At 48.4% G+C, this 19,141-nt stretch overlaps 3 protein-coding genes across 7 annotated transcripts; 1 reads left to right on the top strand and 2 right to left on the bottom strand.

The window, feature by feature from the left end:
* Positions 1–3,522: 3,522 nt before the first annotated feature.
* On the bottom strand, positions 3,523–3,993 carry LOC103014278 (ribonuclease 7). The gene has a single exon (XM_007198419.3). The coding sequence runs from the start codon at positions 3,991–3,993 to the stop codon at positions 3,523–3,525; it is 471 nt and encodes a 156-aa protein (XP_007198481.3).
* Positions 3,994–5,819: 1,826 nt separating this feature from the next.
* On the bottom strand, positions 5,820–19,126 carry TPPP2 (tubulin polymerization promoting protein family member 2). Of its 5 annotated transcripts, none has more exons than XR_009007535.1 (6): positions 19,072–19,126; positions 18,421–18,662; positions 18,018–18,171; positions 17,079–17,216; positions 11,995–12,301; positions 5,820–8,495 (listed from the first exon to the last, which is right to left on the bottom strand). XR_009007535.1 is itself a non-coding variant. In XM_057543254.1 (5 exons), exons 1-5 carry the CDS (start codon positions 19,090–19,092, stop codon positions 12,080–12,082), a joined length of 777 nt encoding a protein of 258 aa, XP_057399237.1. In that variant the 5' UTR covers positions 19,093–19,126; the 3' UTR covers positions 11,479–12,079. The 5 variants fall into 5 exon arrangements, 2 of the variants coding, with proteins under 2 accessions (XP_057399237.1, XP_057399239.1); XR_009007536.1 differs by having other exon boundaries at positions 5,820–8,398; XR_009007537.1 differs by lacking the exon at positions 17,079–17,216 and having other exon boundaries at positions 5,820–9,287.
* On the top strand, positions 14,574–16,199 carry RNASE13 (ribonuclease A family member 13 (inactive)). The gene has a single exon (XM_007180498.2). It carries the CDS (start codon positions 14,804–14,806, stop codon positions 15,263–15,265), a length of 462 nt encoding a protein of 153 aa, XP_007180560.1. The 5' UTR covers positions 14,574–14,803; the 3' UTR covers positions 15,266–16,199.
* Positions 19,127–19,141: the final 15 nt, after the last annotated feature.

Genomic DNA, 19,141 nt, shown 5'->3' with positions numbered 1-19,141 from the left:
AGGAAAGGGTGACTGTCAAATCTAATCTGTTAAAGCATCGGTATGAAAACAAGGCAGGTCATTTGGGTTCATTGTTAATATCTGAATAATCTCTTTCAGATACTGGTGAGTACACTGAATGTGACCGGAAGTGAAATTTTCCTTATGAACTTTAAAAATGTTGAAAGGTCATTACCTCTATCAGTCAGGGGAAATATAAATGCATATTTATTATTTTAAGAAAAATGTTGTAACAATGAATGGTTGTAAAAGCTTGTACTACATATAAATTTTATTAAGAATTTTCACATAGTTAAATAGGAAAATTAGTTGACAGTTATATAAGTAATAGAAGAGCATGGATTAGCTGGATAACTTTAGGAAAAAACCTTATATACTTTTTGAACCAAAAATATTTACAACAATTTAATAATTAGCACAACTACTTTTTTTTTTTTAATTTTATTTATTTATTTATTTATTTATGGCTGTGTTGGGTCTTAGTTTCTGTGTGAGGGCTTTCTCTGGTTGCGGCAAGTGGGGGCCACTCTTCATCGCGGTGCGCGGGCCTCTCACTATCGTGGCCTCTCCCGTTGCGGAGCACAGGCTCCAGACGCGCAGGCTCAGCAATTGTGGCTCACGGGCTTAGTCGCTCCGCAGCATGTGGGATCTTCCCAGACCAGGGCTCGAACCCGTGTCCCCTGCATTGGCAGGCAGATTCTCAACCACTGCGCCACCAGGGAAGCCCTATAACTACTATTTAATTTAACAAATAGTACAAAGCAGAACAATAGAAATTAGATTAGATCATGAGTCTATGATTTCATTATATTATAATCTTTGTGAATTGATATATTAGCATTTCTTATGTTAAATAAACTAATCCTTAAAAACTATACTTTTTAGGAAGATTTTTAAATTGAGGTATAATTTGCTTACAGTAAAGTACACAAATCTTAAGTGTACAGCTCAATGAGTTTTCACAAAGTAAGCATAACCAGAGCAAGAATAGAACATTTCCAGCCTACCTCCTACACCTTCCCAGTTAGCACTCCCCAAGGTTACTACTATTCTGACCACTATCACCACACTATAGATTGCTTTAGAATTATGTTTAATGTTTACTTATTTAATACTATTTAGATCATGAGTATTTCAAGAAAAAGCCATATTTGGAAATTCTTCTTATTTCAAGAGGATACATTAAAAGCATAATTTTAGCCACTTAAAAAGTTTGTGAGGAGGATGTCTCCAAAACCATAACACCCATAAGAAAAATCATCAATAAAGAGTAAAAAAAAGAGTTGTGAAGAAAGAATAAAGTGAAAAGAAAAATCAGCTACCCCTAAAGAGACTTGGTTTTCTATGCACCTCAGTTGAAAATCATGTATTTAGAATGATAAATGTCTAGTACAGGGACCACAGGATATACAGATTTTACATTCAGTCATTTGGCATTTGGCTATAAAGTATATTTATTGCCCCTCTGCTTTCAAGACTCATCAACGTATTGGCCCCTCACTCTACTTGAATTGTTCAATGTTCTGCTCCCCTTTCGTTTCATCATCCCTTCCCTACCTTCTCTCCTCACCATCTCAAACCACCCAGCCCACCTAGCAGGACTCTGCCTGCAGACTTATTCTCTAGCCTACTCATAAACATCATTCTAGCAGAAGAAAGACCTCAAGGAGAATTGAATGGGGTATTTGCCAAAGGGGTATCTGCGTGTTTGCCAAAGGTGAATATGACTGGACAGGGCTATTGCTACCATTACCTACAGCTAGCTATCATTATTGAATGCTTACCAGTGCCTGGGGTTGACTAAGGCCTCATAAATGTCATTTCTAAATCTTCCTGAAATCCTGTTGGGTAGGTAGTATTACTCCCATATATGGAAACATAGTTGCAAAGAGGTGCAGTTTTCTTGAGGTCATATAGCCACAAAGGACTGAGCCAAGATTTACACCCAATTGTGTCTGGCTCTAAAGCTTACTCTGACTCTGGTAAGGCATAAGGGAGCACTGGAGCGTGGGAGAGGGATAGGTAGAGAGTAGACTCCACAGCTGGGAAGGCAAGGTCTAACAAGGTAGTATTTGGGTGCTCAAGTAGGGTGGGTGTGGGGCGGGCATGGGGCTTAGTGCAGTTTGTCTGGGACTGAGATTAAGGAAGAGAGAAGGGGCTGGTGATGGTCAAGGCTGCAGGCAATGCTGGGTGTGGGCTAGGAGTGGGAAGCTATCAGGACCGAGCCTACGTAAAGCCATAGCTTCTCCAGTTCTGCTCACCAGGAAGGGAGAAGCGGTGTCTGCAGCCGGGGTTTGGAGGGGTGGGGGGAGGACGGGGAGATGGCATTTCCACATCTCAACCCCTCCGGCCTGGGCGGACTGCCAGAGCAGAGAGCCAGGGAAGCACCAAGGCAGGAGAGATCATTATCGGGAGGAAGGAAGCTCTGGCAGCTCCCACCAGCTTGTTTGTGACAAGCAGGCACTGGGCCACGGAAGTCCCTTGAGGTCAAGGGAAATGTGATCCCGGAGCAGGGGGATGAAGCTGGGACACTCCCCTGACACTGTGCCCTCAGGGCTATAGGCGATCAAGCTAGAGCCAGGCCCAGGGCCCAGGAAGAAAGAGCAGTGGACAAGAGAAGGGGGAGGGCAGAGAGGTGTGGTGGGGCAGAGAGAGAGAGAGAGAATTAAGATCCTTGGAGCACCTTGTAAACAGTCCCTTGGCTAGAGAGGTAATGACCTTTACTGCAGCCAACATGGGGTAACTGGCTCTTCAGAGCTCTCGGGACATTGTTTCACAGGTGAAATCTTAGCTGGTTCCCCTGTGGTCCCTGCAGAGGTCTCTCCTTTTCGGCCCAGTGGTAAAGTAGAAAGTGCGCTGTATTTAGAGTCAGGAGACCTAGTTTCAAGTCCAGCTTCTGCTACTAACCAACCTGACAAGCTCTTTAATTAACAAATCTTTCTGAAATCTCAACGTCCTCATCCCTAAAGAAGGTCAGTTATCCTAGTCAGGTCTATCTCACAAGGGACTCACATGGATACACTGTGAAAAGCATGAAATGCTATGTAACTATGAAGTGGTGCTGCTTTGTCTTCTTCCCTTCAGGCCACCTCCCTGCCCACAAGCCACCTCACTACCACATCAGAGCTGGGAAAGTGGCTTCATTTAGGAATAGGAGTGGCTCTCGCCATAAATCCCCTACACTCCTTTTCCATTTCTTTCCTCCTCTCGTCATGCTGCCGTGAGAAGATGGGGCAGGGGAAAGATGTAGGAGGCACAGACTAAGGAACCCACACCCCTAAGCTTCTTCGGGATAAGCTTCTGGAAAAACAGCAACGAAAAGCTGAGCGATCACCATCTCTTCTGGAGCTTAGCCTACTAATGTATCACCTCAACTCCCCACAGCCCCACCCGCTCAGAGGAGCCTGAGCTAGGAAGGGCCCCAAGAGATGTGAGAAGAGAAGCTTCTGGGCTGAGGAGGAGTGGTCCAGAGGCCTGCAGAGGGATTGAAGGTGCGGCCCAAGCACGCGGCTGGCTGGAAACCTACAGGACATCGTCCAGGTGGACAGGAGCCAGCTTGAATTTCCTGGGGTCCCCTTTCTGGGGAGGGTCACAGGCCACGATGTAAGCAGCGTGCAGTTGCTCCTCCTTGTACCTGCAGTCTGGGTACCTCCCTGAGGTGAGGTTACACACGGTCAGGGATACAGGCTTCTGGCTCCGGTGGCAGTTTTCACGGCCTCTCTTGCAGGTTATGCTGGGAGTCTGACAAGTGGCGGCCACACCGGAGAAGGATTCATGCACGAAGGTGTTGAGGCCTTTGCAGCGACTGGAGTACTTGTTGATGTTTTGCATCGCCGTGTTGCATCCCTGAGGCCTGGGCTGCACGTGCTGAGTTTCAAACCACTGAGCTGAGGTCACGTTTCTGGGCTTGGCACCGACTGGGTCCTCGGCCATCCACAGCCCCAGCAGCAGGAGCAGCGGCAGAGGGCAGAATCCTGCTCTGGCTGGCGTCATCTCTCTTGGGGGGAACAGTCAGGAGCGGGGCCTGGGGTCTCTGGGGACAGAGGAGGTGGAAATTAGCCTTCCTAAACCTGCTCCTTCTAGCTAATCGCCATCTCCCTCCCCTACTGTCTCCTTCCTGCCTCACCCTGTGTCTTTCCCCTCCCTTCCCCTCTGTGTGCCCCAAACCACTAAGACCCCACCCCCTAACCCTAGGGCTCCATCCCCCTCACCTTGAATCCCTATCCTCCTTCATTCTGTCCCTCATGCCTCCCACTCCTTGCTCTATCTCCTCTCCCTCAGGTCCATCCCTCTGTGTCCCCATGTCCCTACGTCCTTATTCCTTTCTCTGTGTCTCACGCCCTCCATGACCCCATCCCCATCTCCTCCATAGCCCCATTTTGTGCCTCCATCCCTCAGCATCTCTCTCCTCTCTCCCCTGTGTGTGTCCTCATCCCCTCCACATTGGGTCCCTCCTTTGTCCACTTTGTCACTCACCTGAGTATACTGCTCTCTGGCCAGAACCCATCCCTTCCCTGTCCTCTCTCCTCACTCACGTCCCGCCACAGGCCTTACCTCCTCACCAAATCCTCGTGTTGTGGCCCCTGCTCACTGGGAAGCACCTGCCTTCCGCTGGGCCTCAGATCTCTGAGGGCCTCTTCTCACCACCGAACTCCTTAAGAGCTGGCCTGGCTTGTGGTACTTCTGTTTGAGGGCAGGCTGGGGAGTAGCCGTGGATCAGGAAATGAATCAGGTTCATGCCTCTTCACTTACATGTCCCAGGTAAGTGGATACCTGTGGAGCTAGTACACCTGCCTAAACACCTTCAGCAGTGAGGAAGCCTGAATCCTCATGCTCAAAGACTAGCCTGGCCCCTAGCCACATGGTTCTAATGACTCTAATAATGCACCTGACTCAGGTGTCAACCCCAAGTGAGAGCTGTCATTTATCATCTCCTATATACACCTCTGGCTCTGATTCTGGGAAGAGCCAATCACTGTGGTGGTAAGGATTGCTTTTTCTGATCCGAGATAAAGATGGAATAGCCTAGAAAGTTACTTCCTGTCATCAGGACTTACTGCTTATCTTTTGGAGGAGATGGAGGAGACAGGGAAGTGGACCAATCAATCACCAGAGTCACAAGTCGCAGCACCATCCCACCTCAGCTATTCTACAATGATTCATCCCTCTGGGTCCCTCCCGTTCCAGGGTCAAGCAAGGTCATCTGGCTTTACCTGGAGATGGCACCCAACACCTCTCACCCTTCACTCTTTCCCTTACTACTTTATTAATATTTGCAACGCTTAGTGTCCTAATTTGAAAATACTATTGGTGGTGGTGCTGCTCCACAGCCAGCCTAGACCTTCCTCTACCGTGTATTCCCTGTTCCTTGCGGCAGTTACACTTGTGTGGAGAGCTTGGGTCCGTGCTGCTCCGGCGGCTCCAGTGAGCTTGGCATGGGAGACTCAGAATAACTGAGACACTGAGGAAGAGAAGCATCACTATCTGTGGATGGGAAGGCCTGGAAAACTGAGATGAACAGTGTTCTTGTTTTCAGGTTTCACCTGTAAGTAGTAGGTGGTCTCAGAATAGTGGGTTCAGGTTCATTCACGTAGTCAATACTTATTGAGCATCTACTATGTGCCAAGGTGCTTGGGATATATTAGTGAATAAAAGAGACAAAAATCCCTACATTTGGAATCCTTACATTTCATTGGGGGAATAGAATCCTTACATTCCATTGGAGGAAAGGCAGTAAAAAATACACCATTGCTAAGGAAAAAAGAACAAATGGAGATTGGTAGGCAGTGATTTTGATTTTTATTTATTTTTTATTGGAGTATAGTTGCTTTACAATATTGTGTTAGTTTCTACTGTACAGCAAAGTGAACCAGCTATACTTATACATATAACCCCTCTTTTTTGGATTTCCTTCCCATTTAGGTCACCACAGAGCATTGAGTAGAGTTCCCTGTGCTATACAGTCGGTTCTCATTAGTTCTCTATTTTATACATAGCAGTGTATATATGTCAATCCCAGTCTCCCAATTCATCCCACCTCTCCCTTCCTCCCTTGGTATCCACATGTTTGTTCTCTACAACTGTGTTTCTATTTCTGCTTTGCAAATAGGTTCATCTATACCATTTTTCTAGATTCCACATATATGCATTAATATACAATATTTGTTTTTCTCTTTCTGACTTACTTCACTCTGTATGACCGTCTCTAGATCCATCCATGTCTTTGCAAATGGCACAATTTTGCTCCTTTTTATGGCTGAGTAATATTCTATTGTACATGTGTACCACATCATCTTTATCCATTCCTCTGTTGATGGATGTTTAGGTTGCTTCCATGTCCTGGCTATTGTAAATAGTGCTGCAATGAACATCAGGGTGCATGTATCTTTTTGAATTATGGTCTTCTCCAGGTATATGCCCAGGAGTTGGATTGTTGGATCATATGGTAATTCTATTTTTAGTTTTTTAAGGAACCTCCATACTGTTCTCCACAGTGGCTATATCAATCTACATTCCCACCAACAGTGTAAGAGGGTTCCCTTTTCTCCACACCTTCTCCAGCATTTACTGTTTGTGATTTTTTGATGATGGCCATTCTGACCAGTGTGAGGTGATACCTCATTGTAGTTTTGATTTGCATTTCTCTAATAATTAGTGATGTTGAGCATATTTTCATGTGTTTGTTGGCCATCTGTATGTCTTCTTTGGAGAAATGTCTATTTAGGTCTTCCTCCCAGTTTTTGATTGGGTTGTTTGTTTTTTTGATATTGAGCTGCATGAGCTGTTTGTATATTTTGGAGATTAGTCCCTGGTCAGTTGCTTCATTTGCAAATATTTTCTCCCATTCTGAGGATTTTTTCGTCTTGTTTATGGTTTCCTTTGCTGTGCAAAAGCTTTTAAGTTTCATTAGGTCCCATTTGTTTATTTTTGTTTTTATTTTCATTACTCTAGGAGTTGGGTAAAAAAGATCTTGCTGCGATTTATGTCAAAGAGCGTTCAGGCAGTGATTTTTAAATAGGGTCATTGAAGTAGGTGACTCTGGGACAAAGATTTCAAGGTGAGAGTGAACTTATGCTTGTCTGGGGAAGAATGCTCCAAGCATAGAGGACAGCACTGTAAAGGCCCTAAAGCAGATGGATGCCTGGGGAGTTGGAGGAACAGTGAGGAGTCCAGTGTGGCTGGAGCGGATGAGTGATGGGGTCAGAGAGGGACCAGAGGCCAGATCACGGGACGCCTCAGAGACCATTAGGAGTTTTGCTGTGCACACAGTGGGGAGCCCTAGGAGGGTTCTAAGCAGAGGAATAAAGGGAGTTCCCTGGTGGTCTAGTGGTTAGGATTCCAGGCTTTCACTGCCATGGCCCGGGTTCAATCCCTGGTTGGGGAACTGGGATCCTGCAAGATCCCACAAGCCGTGCGGCATGGCCAAAAGAAAAAAAAAAAAAGTAGCAGAGGAGTAAAAGCCCTATCTGTTTAAAAATTCCCTGGCTGTTGTGTGGATGTGACTGCAGAGAGGCCCACGCAAACCATATGGGCCATACAGTTTGTGTTCTGGTCCAGAAGTTAGGATTTTGAGTCAGGAAGATGGGTGTTTGTTTTGAGGTCAGGGGACATCATTTTAGCAGATAGAGAGCATAGCTGTGGGTCAGGATGAAGTATTTTTGGAATAAAAAATGGTGCTGGAGGGAGAAACACCACTAGGTGGCAGCAGAGAAGCGGGAGCCAGTTCCCCCAGGCCTCTTGCTCCTCCGGTTCCCCCTCTGTGAGGCCTTGGCTGGGCAGCAGCATTCACTGCTTTGTTCAGGTGCCTGAATCTTTGTAGTTGGAACTTCTGGGTAGAGAATTATGCTTCTGCTGCTGTAGAAATGCAAATGTTTGGAGATAAAATCCATGGTTTAAAGCAGACTGTGGACAGAATGTGGATCAGGCCAGCCCTGGACCAGAGGCTGGGGTCAGAGGAGGGGGTGGGAGGCCAGGAGCTCATTTGGATTCCTCGCCTGCCCGGACTCCTCCTCACTTCTCATTATTCTAGGGTGAGATGTTTCCAAACCATGGCTTGCACTGCTCTCTGCTCTTGTATTTTCCTGTCATTATAATTATCCCAGTTTGCCCTTTAACTTCATCACGTGGGGTTCTCCAGAAGGCTTCCTTAGCACTCTGTGAAAGTAAACACAGCCGTGCTGTCCCAGTTCAAAGGGAAGAGGGAGTAAAGGGTTAGGTTTGCGTGTGAAAACTGAAAAGTCGAACCTACTATTTGCACAGTTCAAGCTGAAACCCTTATTTCACCTCCATTATTTGGATAAGGCAGGTGATTTTGTTTACTTTTTTCGCGGAAACTTTCCAGCTTCCAAGATCCGCTTCACTTTGCACTCGGTAGGATAATTTTGCCATGTTTCCTTCACTACATTCATAGGGCGAGAGGAAAGGATGGAGGAAGGGGAACAGGGTTAGGGAGAACAAAAGGAGTCAGGCATCAGGCCAAGGACTGGGCAGGGAGTCTGGCAGAAGAGAGAAGAGAAAAATTAAAGAAGGGAGAGCAGAAGACAAAATGGTGGGAGAGAAGATGGGAGGGAAGAAAGCCCCTCACATGGCAGCCTCTATCCAGGGATGTGAGGTAGCTCCCCCGCCTCCTTCTCCTTCTAGCGGCATAGTCACTGCTCTTGGCCTAACCTCTCCCCAGGCTGCTGCTGGTGTGTGTGTGTGTGTGTGTGTGTGTGTGTGTGTGTGTGTGTTTAAAGTTGTTCGGGTGGGTGTTGTGAAAATGCCAATAGTGCCAGGTGCACCTCTGCCTGTCTTCCCCACAGGACCACAGCTGCTACTTCCTCTAGCCTGCACTGGGAGGGGGTAAGGGGGGCTGGGAGAGAGGAGGGCCAAGCCTGGATTGGTGCCCACCCTTCAGAGGCCAGCCTCTCTCTCTTCCGGAGTTCCACACAGCCTCTGGATACCGATGGAAAGCCCGTGAGAGTTTCCCTCCAAGCAGGAGCAGATCCAAGTTCTGTTATCCCAGGATAAATAAAGGTAGTGGACTCATTTTTGTAGACGGGGAAAGTGAAAAAAAACAGCAAGTCGGGGTCAGATGTGGGATTCACTTTAGGTCTTTGAATTCTCATGACCTTTCCTGGAACAGCTGTGGATCTGGAGGAGGCAGCAGGGACAGAAGGTTGGAATCTTTGGCTCCCAGACCAATGCCTTTAGACAAGCCAGGATGTAGGAGTGGAGGACCTGGTCTGGGGTTGAGAGGCCTCACCAGGTCACTCTGTCTCATAAGCCATTGCCAGTTCCTCATTTATCTATAGAATAAAATATAAATTCCTTAGCCTGATATTCAAGGTCTGCCGTAATCTGGCAAACCCGTCTTTCTAACTTTATCTCTGACTTTTCTCCCACTGATTGCCTCAACCCAGCCAGGCTGGTTTTCTCTCTTTCCTCAAACATACCTTTCATAATTCTCTTTATCTCCACTTAACTCAACTGTTCCTTGAGACGCACCCCGAGGTCCCAGGTGACTCCCTCTCTCCCCAGAAAACTTTCTCTGACCCTCCTAATTCAGAGGGATCTCTCTCACCTCTAAATTCCTACAACATTTACTATCTTCAAGATGTATAATTTTCTGCCTTGAGTCATTGGTTATTTCTTCATATATATTTATTGCTTTCCTCCAGTTTAGACTGTCAATTCCCAGAAGACAAGGACCATCTGTTATACTACTTCTGTACCTCCCACAGGATGTAGCATAGTGCCTTGCAAATAAGGGACCCTAAATGATTCAAATTCTACATTAGAAGGCATTCATTCAGCCCTTGAATGATCCCAGTCCCAGGTGGTATCACCTGAATCATCCCAGTCCCAGCTGAGGAACTGACAAGGCAGTTCCTGAACTTTCACCCTGGGGTGGAGGTGAACCTATGACAAGAAGGTTGAAATGGCTGAAGCAATCCTTTGGGTTCAAGGACAACCCAGGACACGGTTTGCTATTTGAACAATATGAGTTGGACAGGGCAAAAGTGATGCCACTGAGATTGTAGTGAGCTCACTTGGGGCAAAATCTTGGGGCTCCCCCTCAATCATAGGGAATCATCCCTGCACTTGTCACTCTAGCCAGTGGTTCTAGAAATCCTACCATTGGGGAGGGGAGGAGGGAAAGAATGTGTAGATGGCTCTATGCAGAAAGTCACTTTTACGGGAAAAATAACGAAAAGTTGTTTCAGTGATGAACTATCAATAATCCTTTTGCTGGTAGAAGAACCAGCACCATCACAAGCAAAGTCTAACAAAAATATTTCTAAGTCTTGGATATTTACCAATCCTTTTCAATATATAAAGTATAAATAAGTCTGCTTTTGTTAGGAAATCTGATTCTCTCATTAGACCAGAATTTCTCAACCTCAGCACAATCTACATTTTTGTCTAGATACTTCTTTGCTGTGGGAGCTGTCTTGTGCAATGTAGGATGTTTAGTAGCATCTCTGGCCTCTACCCACTAGATGCCAGTAACACCTCCCAGTTGTGACAACCAAAAAAAGTCTCCAGATGTGATCCAATTGCTCCCCATTGAGAACTACTGAATTAGACATATGACCTCAAGCAAGCTACTATCCCTCTCTAAAACTTAGTTTCTTCATCTCTAGGATGATTCTTGCATATATAAAGTCCAGTGTAATGGGGTAACAATTCCACAAATCTCAGGCTTTGTCAGAATGGATGAAGCAATCCTATGGATCAGCTCCTCTGGGATAGGATTTTAAAGACCAGACCAGTAGGACTGTAGGTTGGAACGTGAAGGCCCATCGCACACTCAGCACTTTTCCTGGTCCCGTGTTCATGCCTTTGTAACATATGTTCATACGTGTGTTGTTCCTACTGAATTGTAAATTTAATCTGGACTGGAACTGTCTTATTTACCTTTCTATTTTCTTAGTATTCAACAATTTAAAGTATTTAAAAGTAATCAACGTGGGGCATGACTAATAGAAATCTTGGTGAAGATGAATTTAAGTCAGGTGTTAAATAGGGCTCTAGATTGGCAGAGTGGAGATGTGGGGAGGTCACTTGGCTCATTTGGGGAATATAAGACTTTGCAGGGCTTCCCTGGTGGCACAGTGGTTAAGAATCCACCTGCCAACGCAGGGAACACTGGTTTGAGCCCTGGTCCGGGAAGATCCCACATGCCGCGGAGCAACTAAGCCCATGAACCACAACTACTGAGCCTGCACTCTAGAGCCCACGAACCACAACTACTGAGCCCACGTGCCACAACTACTGAAGCCCGTGCGCCTAGAGCCCATGCTCTGCAATAAGAGAAGCCACCGCAACGAGAAGCCTGCACACCGCAAGGAAGGATATTCCCCGTTCGCCACAACTAGAGAAAGCCCGCGCACAGCAACAAAGACCCAACACAGCCAAAAATAAATAAATAAAATAAATACATTAAAAAAAAAAAAAAAAGCAGAAGGCTTTGCAGATGTTAAGTGAGTTGGGGAAAAAAGTGAGTTGGTATAAGACCTAGGAGACCGTATCCAGTTATCCATTTATATATTGTTTAATGGCTAAAAGTCACCTCCATATTGACCATCTCATTTTATTCTTGCAGCCTCATGAGGTAAGGAAGACTTTCATTTTATAGAAGAGGAAACAGAAGCTCAGTAGGTTATCTGAGATCAAGGCCTAAACTCTTTCCTCTACTACGTGCTGTTCCATCTCTGTAACACTGTGTGCAGAGGTGAGCGGTGGTGGGTGGGTAGGAATGAAGAAAGAAGAAGACCAAGAGGCATGAAAAGCCCCTTTCTCTTCCAAGGGAAGCTGCAGCCTTGAGCAAATAAGGAAGAGGTGGCACACGCTGAGGCTGGGGCCACAAAGTGCTAGTTTCCTCAAAACAAAGACTTGAGTCAGCCAGGCTCTGGCCCCACCCTGCATGGATTCCCACTGGGTGTTGGCTGATACACCAGCCTGAAGGATACAGATGAGCCACCTGCCTGTGTGGGCTTTATCCTCACTTACTTGGCTGTGCACACTTCGCTGGGGAGGTGCTCCAAGCAGATGCTTCTTAAACAGGACGTCCGGGCTGATCTTCACATGAGCTGGCTCAGCGGAACTGACGGGGGTGAGAGCGGGAGGAGAGAGCAGCATGCTGGGTAGAGGAGATAACGTGAGCGAGAGGTGGGGTGGGCACCAATGGGGGAAGCAGGCAGAGGTGGAGATGCAGTTGGAGACATGGTGGCGGCCAGATCATGGAGGTCTTCTGTCCTATGAGGTGTAGAGTCCTCCTGGAGTTGGAGAGCGTGTGGCGTCCAGGAGAGGGGAAAGCCTGAGCAGGGGAAGAAATAGGAATGGAAGAGACTGGTTCGGGAAAAGTTTTAGTTAAGATTGTCAGGGCTGGGACTTCGCTAGTGGTCCAGTGGTTAAGACTCCATGCTCCCAATGCAGCGGGCATAGGTTCAATCCCTGGTCAGGGAACTAGATCCCGCAAGCCACAACTAAGAGCCGCATGCCACAACGAAGATCGCATACGCCGCAACTAAGACCTGGTGCAGCCAAACAAACAAATAAATAAATAAATAAATAATTTTAAAGAATTAATTAGGGCTTCCCTGGTGGCACAGTGGTTAAGAATCTGCCTGCCAATGAAGGGGACACGGGTTCAGGCCCTGGTCCGGGAAGATCCCACATGCCACGGAGCAACTAAGCCTGTGCGCCACAACTAATGAGCCTGTGCTCTAGAGCCCGCAAGCCACAACTACTGAGCCGTGTGCCACAACTACTGAAGCCCGCGTGCCTAGAGCCCATGCTCTGCGACAAGTGAAGCCACCGCAATGAGAAGCCCGTGCACTGCAATGAAGAGTAGCCCCTGCTCGCCACAACTAGAGAAAGTCCGTGCGCAGCAACGAAGACCCAATGCAGCCAAAAATAAATAAATAACTTTAAAAAAAAAAGAATTAATAAAAAAAAAAAGATTGTCAGAGCTGCGTGACTGATGGACTCATGCTCGGATTGAGTATTCACCATGTGCCAGGCCCTGGGCTAAGAGCTCTTGATATACATCTTAACAAATCCTAAGACTGCCATGAGGTACAGAATATTATCCTCTTTAACTGATGAAGAAACTGAAGCTTACACCGGTTTAGTGAACTTAGACTGATGGTGTACAGCCTGGAAGCAGTAGAGCCAGGATGCAATTCCTGGTATGTTTTACTCAAAAGCTTTGCTCTTAACCACCATGCTGTACCGCCTCCTAACAGGTGGGATTAAGGAGAGGGCGGGGTCAAGGACCACTCTCAGACTTCTTGCATAAGTAACTGAGGAAAGGGACAAGGCAGGAGGAAAAGCGAGTTGGCGAAGGATGGGTTCAGTTCTGGACTCTGCTTTGTGCTGCCAGAAAGAGCAAGTTCAAGGGGGCTGTGAACGAGGAACACCCATGCGTCTCTCTCATGCGCCCCCCACCCTTCCTGAACTACACACTGGCCTCGGGACACTCAGGCTTCTCTGTTCTGACTCCCTTCTCCCGCTCTCCAGGGAGACAATGGTAAGCTGTCCTAAGCCTACAACCTGGACAACAGGTGCGTGGAGGCAGGGCTGAGAGGCCTGTGGGCATCAAGGACGGTGGCTGGCAGGCTCTAGGGAGCTAGCTCTTTGGTTCTGATGAAGGGGCAGGTGTTGATGAAAAAGAGTTAGGAGCCTGGCCCTTTTTTCCAACATGACAAACTACAGCAAGAATCTGATCTGCTGGACACAGGCGGTCCACACCCCCTCAAGTCCAGGCTATGCTGTCTAATCCCACCTGACAAATTTGAGGCTTCGGGGTCAGCATGCATAGATTTCCAGGAGTGCTGTGACTCTGAGAGGGCCTGAGGTTACAGGTGAGAGTGTCCGTGTGATCACGATTGGAGTGAAGTTGATGGTGGGGATGGTGGGGGGGTCCACACCGAGGTCTTTGATTCTCAGGCCAGCACTCAGGCGGGAGGCCCTTGCGTACGTGGCCTCCGGGGATCCAGTGAGTGGGATGAGAGAGCGGAAAACCCTCTGTTCTCTGAGGGTCAGGAATAAGCAGCACCTTGTTCCTCAAGAACATGACGGTGCTTTCCTTGTCACCTTTCCACAGGAGCATGGCCTATGAACCAGAGAAGACATCAAAGGAAACCCAAGAACTTCGGGACTTCTCGCAAGGAGGCTGGAACTAAGTGTTCTGATGACACCAGAGAGGAGGAGACCAGAAAGCAATGTCTCTTTCCTCCCCCTCATCCACCCCCCTCAGCACAGGGGCTCCTCAAACCCAGGGGACACTCCTTCCTCCCAGACTGGTCTTCATCCAGAAACCTTTCTAGCCTCTTCTTACCTTTGGGCTGTCCTTGGCCTCAGGAAGGAAGAATCCCACCCCTGCCCTGCTGCCCTCCAGCTCCTGTCCTTCCACTTCAGTCAGAGAAGTGTAGCTGAGCCTGTCCCTTCTGGACCCTCCGCATTTTTACCAGAAGGATTAACTGGGCCAGGGATAGAGGGGAAGCATCTCTCACCCAAGGACCAGTTGGACCTCGTATTTCGTAAGTGTTACAGCTCCCGGACTGGGTGAGGCTGAGACCCTAAGGTAGACCAAGCTAGAGGTGGCTGACCAGATGGGTGACCTTGGGCAAATGTCTCCTCTCTCTGAGGCATGAGGACTTGGGCCGGATGACCTCTGAAGGACAGTCCGGCTTTGAGGGCATAGGGGAAGGCACATGGGGAAGGCTGGGGGCACACTGGAAGCTCTGGGAAGGGGCGGACAGCCACTCGAGACCCACCTCTGCTTCCAACCACCTTGACTCTGCCAGCAGGAAGAATGGCACCACCTGTGGTCCAGCTCCTGTTCCTCCAGCTTGTTCTAGGGCCAGCTTTGGTCGAAAACATCCAGCTACAGCTTGCCATCAAGAACTTCCGTACCTTACATATCGACTATCCCAAGGTTAACTACGCAAAGGGTTTCCGGGGCTACTGTAATGGTCTGATGGCCTATGTACGGGGCAGACAACAAAGCTGGTATTGCCCAAAGATCCATTATGTCTTACATGCCCCGTGGACAGCCATCAAGAAGTTCTGCAAGTACAGCGAGAGCTTCTGTGAGAATTACAATGAATATTGTACAGTCACCCAGGACTCCTTCCCCCTCACAATCTGCTCCCTGAGCTCCAAGCAGCCACCCACCAGCTGCCACTACACCAGCACCCTAACCAACCAAAGGCTCTATCTGCTCTGCTCCCAAAAGTATGATGCTGAACCGATAGATATCATTGGCCTCTACTAGGGATGGGAGGTGTTAAGTCTGAACTAGCCCCCTACTGCTGCTATGGACCAGCCTGTCCCCACTCCTGAAGCTCTGATCCCTGGTACAAGGCTTCCTTCCTGGCTTCAAAGGTAGGCAGGATCCCCTCCCAAGAGACCAGGGAGATAGGAAATATGTCCAGAGCTTTGGTCACCATGCAAAGTTGTATTGTCTTCTAGGCTCTTTCTAACTTGTTTATCTCCCCCCATCACTCCTGCCACATCCTCCCTCTCCCACAGACAGTTTCACCCACCCAAGAAGCTGACTGTGTCCAGTTGGCAGTGACTGTTCATCTACTGGGCCAGATCCTGTATCGTGGCTGGAGGCCCAGAGCCTCAGCTCACACCATGGTACCAGTTCCGAGTCTCAAATCCCCATCCCTGCCACCCTTCCCTTCTCAGTCTTCCCCATTTCCCTTATGATTCCCTCTACTCACTCACCCACATGGTACGTACCTCTAGCTATAGGGACCTACCTGAGAGTCTTAGACTCATAGTAGCTTTATTTCTCCAGGCCACGCCCCCTCTCCCAAGCTCTCAGTCTGCTCCTCTCTACGGAATCACTGATTTCCTCTTCATGTAACCTGTCCTTTCCATCCTCCTTCCACCATGGAGCCCAGTGCAGTCTCTCCCCTACACACCCAACCTCTTTAGTCACCCTTTATTCTTCTCTGACCTCTTTTCCTTCCATCCGTCTCAGCTTGGCTCACTGGAGTTCCAAGTTATCTTCTCTGACCTATTTCCCCCAGATTCCCGCATCCTTTTACTTCCCAACCTCCTCCTAACATCCCCCAAACTCCAGAATCTGCCTCTGACAAGGCAGGGGTGAAGTGGGCTCAGCTGTAGTCACAGAAGGTTTTAAAACCATATCTGAATTATGTAAGATATAACCATTGGATGAAACTGGGTGAAGGGTACATGGGACCTCTCTGTACTTTTTGCATCTGCCTGTGAATCACTGCAAAATAAAAAGATAAAAAAACACATCTGAATTAGTTCTGATTTCATTCCTTTTTCCTCAGTGCACCAGAACTCCTACTCTCAGAGTCCTGGAGGCCACCCACCTCTGGCCATCTTACTGGGCTACCCTTGGCAGTCAGTAGGATCTTCCATTCCATGTCTACCATGATGGAGGTGGGGTGGGGTAAAACTCAGTTCCAGGCTGGGTGTTGAAAATGGATTCTCCCTCCCTGTCAGCTCTAGAATAAACTCATAACAGCAGTTAGGCTAAGTAGATCTTTGGCCCACCCTCTCTGGTTTCTATTTCTCCTCAACAAAACATGGATTGCAACAGATGAGGAAGGTGGAGGGACCGGGAAGGGTCTAGTTGCTAATATCTGGGTCCTACTAGCTCAAATCAGGAATTTCTACTCCCCTTTGGCAGGTCGAAGGGGATGGATATCAGTATTATGTGAACACAAGTAGCAAATACTTTTGCCTCCACATCTAGCTTCTCTCTTATCTCCAAATATATTCCTCAGCCGTGTTCTTAGAAGCAGGTGTTGAAGGCGTTGCTACCTAATGGCGGGGAGGCCAAGTAGAGTAAAGGGTGTGGTGCTGAGAACCCCCATCCTTGGGTTTCTTGGCTCCTCTCTCTGTCTCTGCACCAAGGGGCCCCTCTTCCCTCACCCTGGTGGAAGACAGAGCCCATGAGCTGCTGCACACACAGATGTTTATTGGCCCCCAAGCTCCCCGGTGTTAAAGATGCAGGGTCAAGGGCCGGCAGGCTAAGGTGAGGCTACTCCCTAGTTGCTGCCCTTCTTATCATAGGTGCCAGCACCCTTGTAGCCACTCACGTAGCCTGAGTTGTCAGTCATGTCCTCCCGTCCCGCGATGCCTTTACCCTTGCCACTCTGGTCAAAGCGCTCCTTGTGGGTGCCCGTGTACTTGCTGGTGTCCGTCAGCCGGCTCACCCCTCCCACCGTCATTGCTTTCTGCAAGCCAGAGGATGAGGTGTCTGAGCCCTCTCCCTTCCCCTCCACCATCACGCCCCTTCTCTAGAGATGGCCTTCTAGTAGTTCGACTAGTTCTCAGAGCTCTTGTTCAACCCTTGGCATGGTGCTGCTTGCTTAGGGCCCAGGTGCAGCTGTAGGCAGGAACTATAATAAGAACCATCCACTTGCGAGGAAGAAATCTGGTGTATGGGAATGAGTGGGGGTGTGTGTGTGTGTGTGTGGATTTTTCTGCTTCCAGAGGAGCTACTTTGACTAGGCTGCAGCCAGAGGACTTCAACCCCAGACCTAAAACACAAAGTCTGTCCTGTTGGGAAGGCCCTATTTGAAACCTAGAATAGGAAGAGCTTTTAGTAGAGAGGGGACAAGTAGGGAACAGAGGGCGGGTGAGAGGGAGGAAGTCAGATATTTCACCTTACATAAGAGCGGGAAGAGGAGAGAGGCTCAGGTACCAAGTCGTCCGCACTCAGTGTCCCCCAAAAGCCAGCAGGCCCTAGTTGCCTGGCCCAGATCCTGGACGCTTGGGAATGAGTCTAAGTTTTACTATTAACATAGCTGTGGACCTTGGGTAAGTCATTTCCTCTCACAGTTTCCTCACCTCTGAAATGACTCGATGATCTCTAAAGTCTGTTTCAATACCAACAGTGCCCAGAGGCCTCCGCCCTGTCTCCCTGCAGTGCTGCTATTGGCAGGGGTTAGGGACATCGGCATGGAGGAAGGGACACAGGAGCAGCAGGGACTCAGGGAAGTAGGGTCAGGGGTCAGGAATGAAGACTCACTCACAGTAACACCGGTGGTAGCTGGGTCTTTGCCTTCCATGAGTCTATAAATGTTCTCCAGGGCTTCATCTGGGCTTTTCCCCTTGAACTGCTTCTGGCCCAGTTCTTTCATTGCTTCCTGGAACTGTTGGAAAGTGATGGTTCGGGCATTCTTGGCCCTGATCAGTCAGACAGAAATCCAGGAACTCAGGAACATGAACTCATCACCTTCCAAGGTCTAACCCTCCCCTTACTCAGACAGGGCCTCTACACACTGAGCGCCTTGACGACAGGGACTAGCACAGTGCCAGGCACCCAGTAGGTGCTCAGGAGACACATTACAAATGTTCCACCACAGAAACCCTCCCACATCCCACCACCTTGTTAGTTCTACTCACCACCCCCCGCTCCCGTCTCTGGTCCCTTACTTGACTTTGCTGAACACGATGTCCACGTCAGTGGAGGTGACTGTCTTGTCATCCATTATGCCACAGTCTTTGCACAGCTTGGAGAAGTTCTTGTTGTTCATTTCAGTGCCACTGCTTGACGATTCTCCAAAGACAGCAAACCGCTGGAATGTTCTTTCTGCTTCTGATGCCATGGTCAACTGGAGGTGGGGGAGGACAGTATGGGGGGAGACTTGCGGGTGAGGGAGGAGGGGAAGGGAGGACTGAGGAGTAATAATGATGAAGGTTAAAGTAAAATCAGAATCAGCAACAGGAACAAACCCCCTTTTCCCCCTCCCTCTCTCCCCCCTTCCCTCTGATTCCCATCTGACCTACTGTTCCCAGTACGAGGGATACTAGTGTGGATCCTACATACTGAATAATCACCACCACCACCCACTGCCCCATCACTTCTGTGTACCTGAGAGTACCCAGATGGTGTCTGACCCTTCCCAGCCTTTGTAAGTAAGTGTGTGCAGATCTGTGGGAGCCAGCTGGCTGGTGAGACTGTGTGGCAGTCGGAAGACTGGGGAGAAGAGGGAAGCTTCTATGACCTCAGCAGTGTTTATGTGACATCATTTTCAGCCCTTGTTACAGCCTTAATCTTTGGGGGTGGGGTCCTTAGGTCCCTACCTTGCATGCTGCTTTGAGCATGTTGCCAACCTCCTGATCTCTGCAGGTGATCAAGCTTCCCTCATGGTTT

This window comes from Balaenoptera acutorostrata, chromosome 3, assembly GCF_949987535.1.
Source record: "Balaenoptera acutorostrata chromosome 3, mBalAcu1.1, whole genome shotgun sequence".
In the NCBI taxonomy this organism is placed as follows: Eukaryota; Metazoa; Chordata; class Mammalia; order Artiodactyla; family Balaenopteridae; genus Balaenoptera; species Balaenoptera acutorostrata.
Note: the sequence above shows the minus strand (reverse complement) of the source record. Positions and strands in the feature narration are given on the sequence as shown.

Bases quoted from the DNA above. Each gene is read 5' to 3' on its own strand.
- LOC103014278 (XM_007198419.3), bottom strand. From the start codon at position 3,993: ATGACGCCAGCCAGAGCAGGATTCTGCCCTCTGCCGCTGCTCCTGCTG.
- RNASE13 (XM_007180498.2), top strand. From the start codon at position 14,804: ATGGCACCACCTGTGGTCCAGCTCCTGTTCCTCCAGCTTGTTCTAGGG.
- TPPP2 (XM_057543254.1), bottom strand. From the start codon at position 19,092: ATGCTCAAAGCAGCATGCAAG. The intron at 18,172-18,420 runs GTAAGGGACCAG...CTGACTGATCAG, and splicing joins ATCGTGTTCAGCAAAGTCAA to GGCCAAGAATGCCCGAACCA. The intron at 12,302-17,078 runs GTGAGTGGCTAC...TCCCCTGCTCAG, and splicing joins TGACTGACAACTCAGGCTAC to GCTTTCCCCTCTCCTGGACG.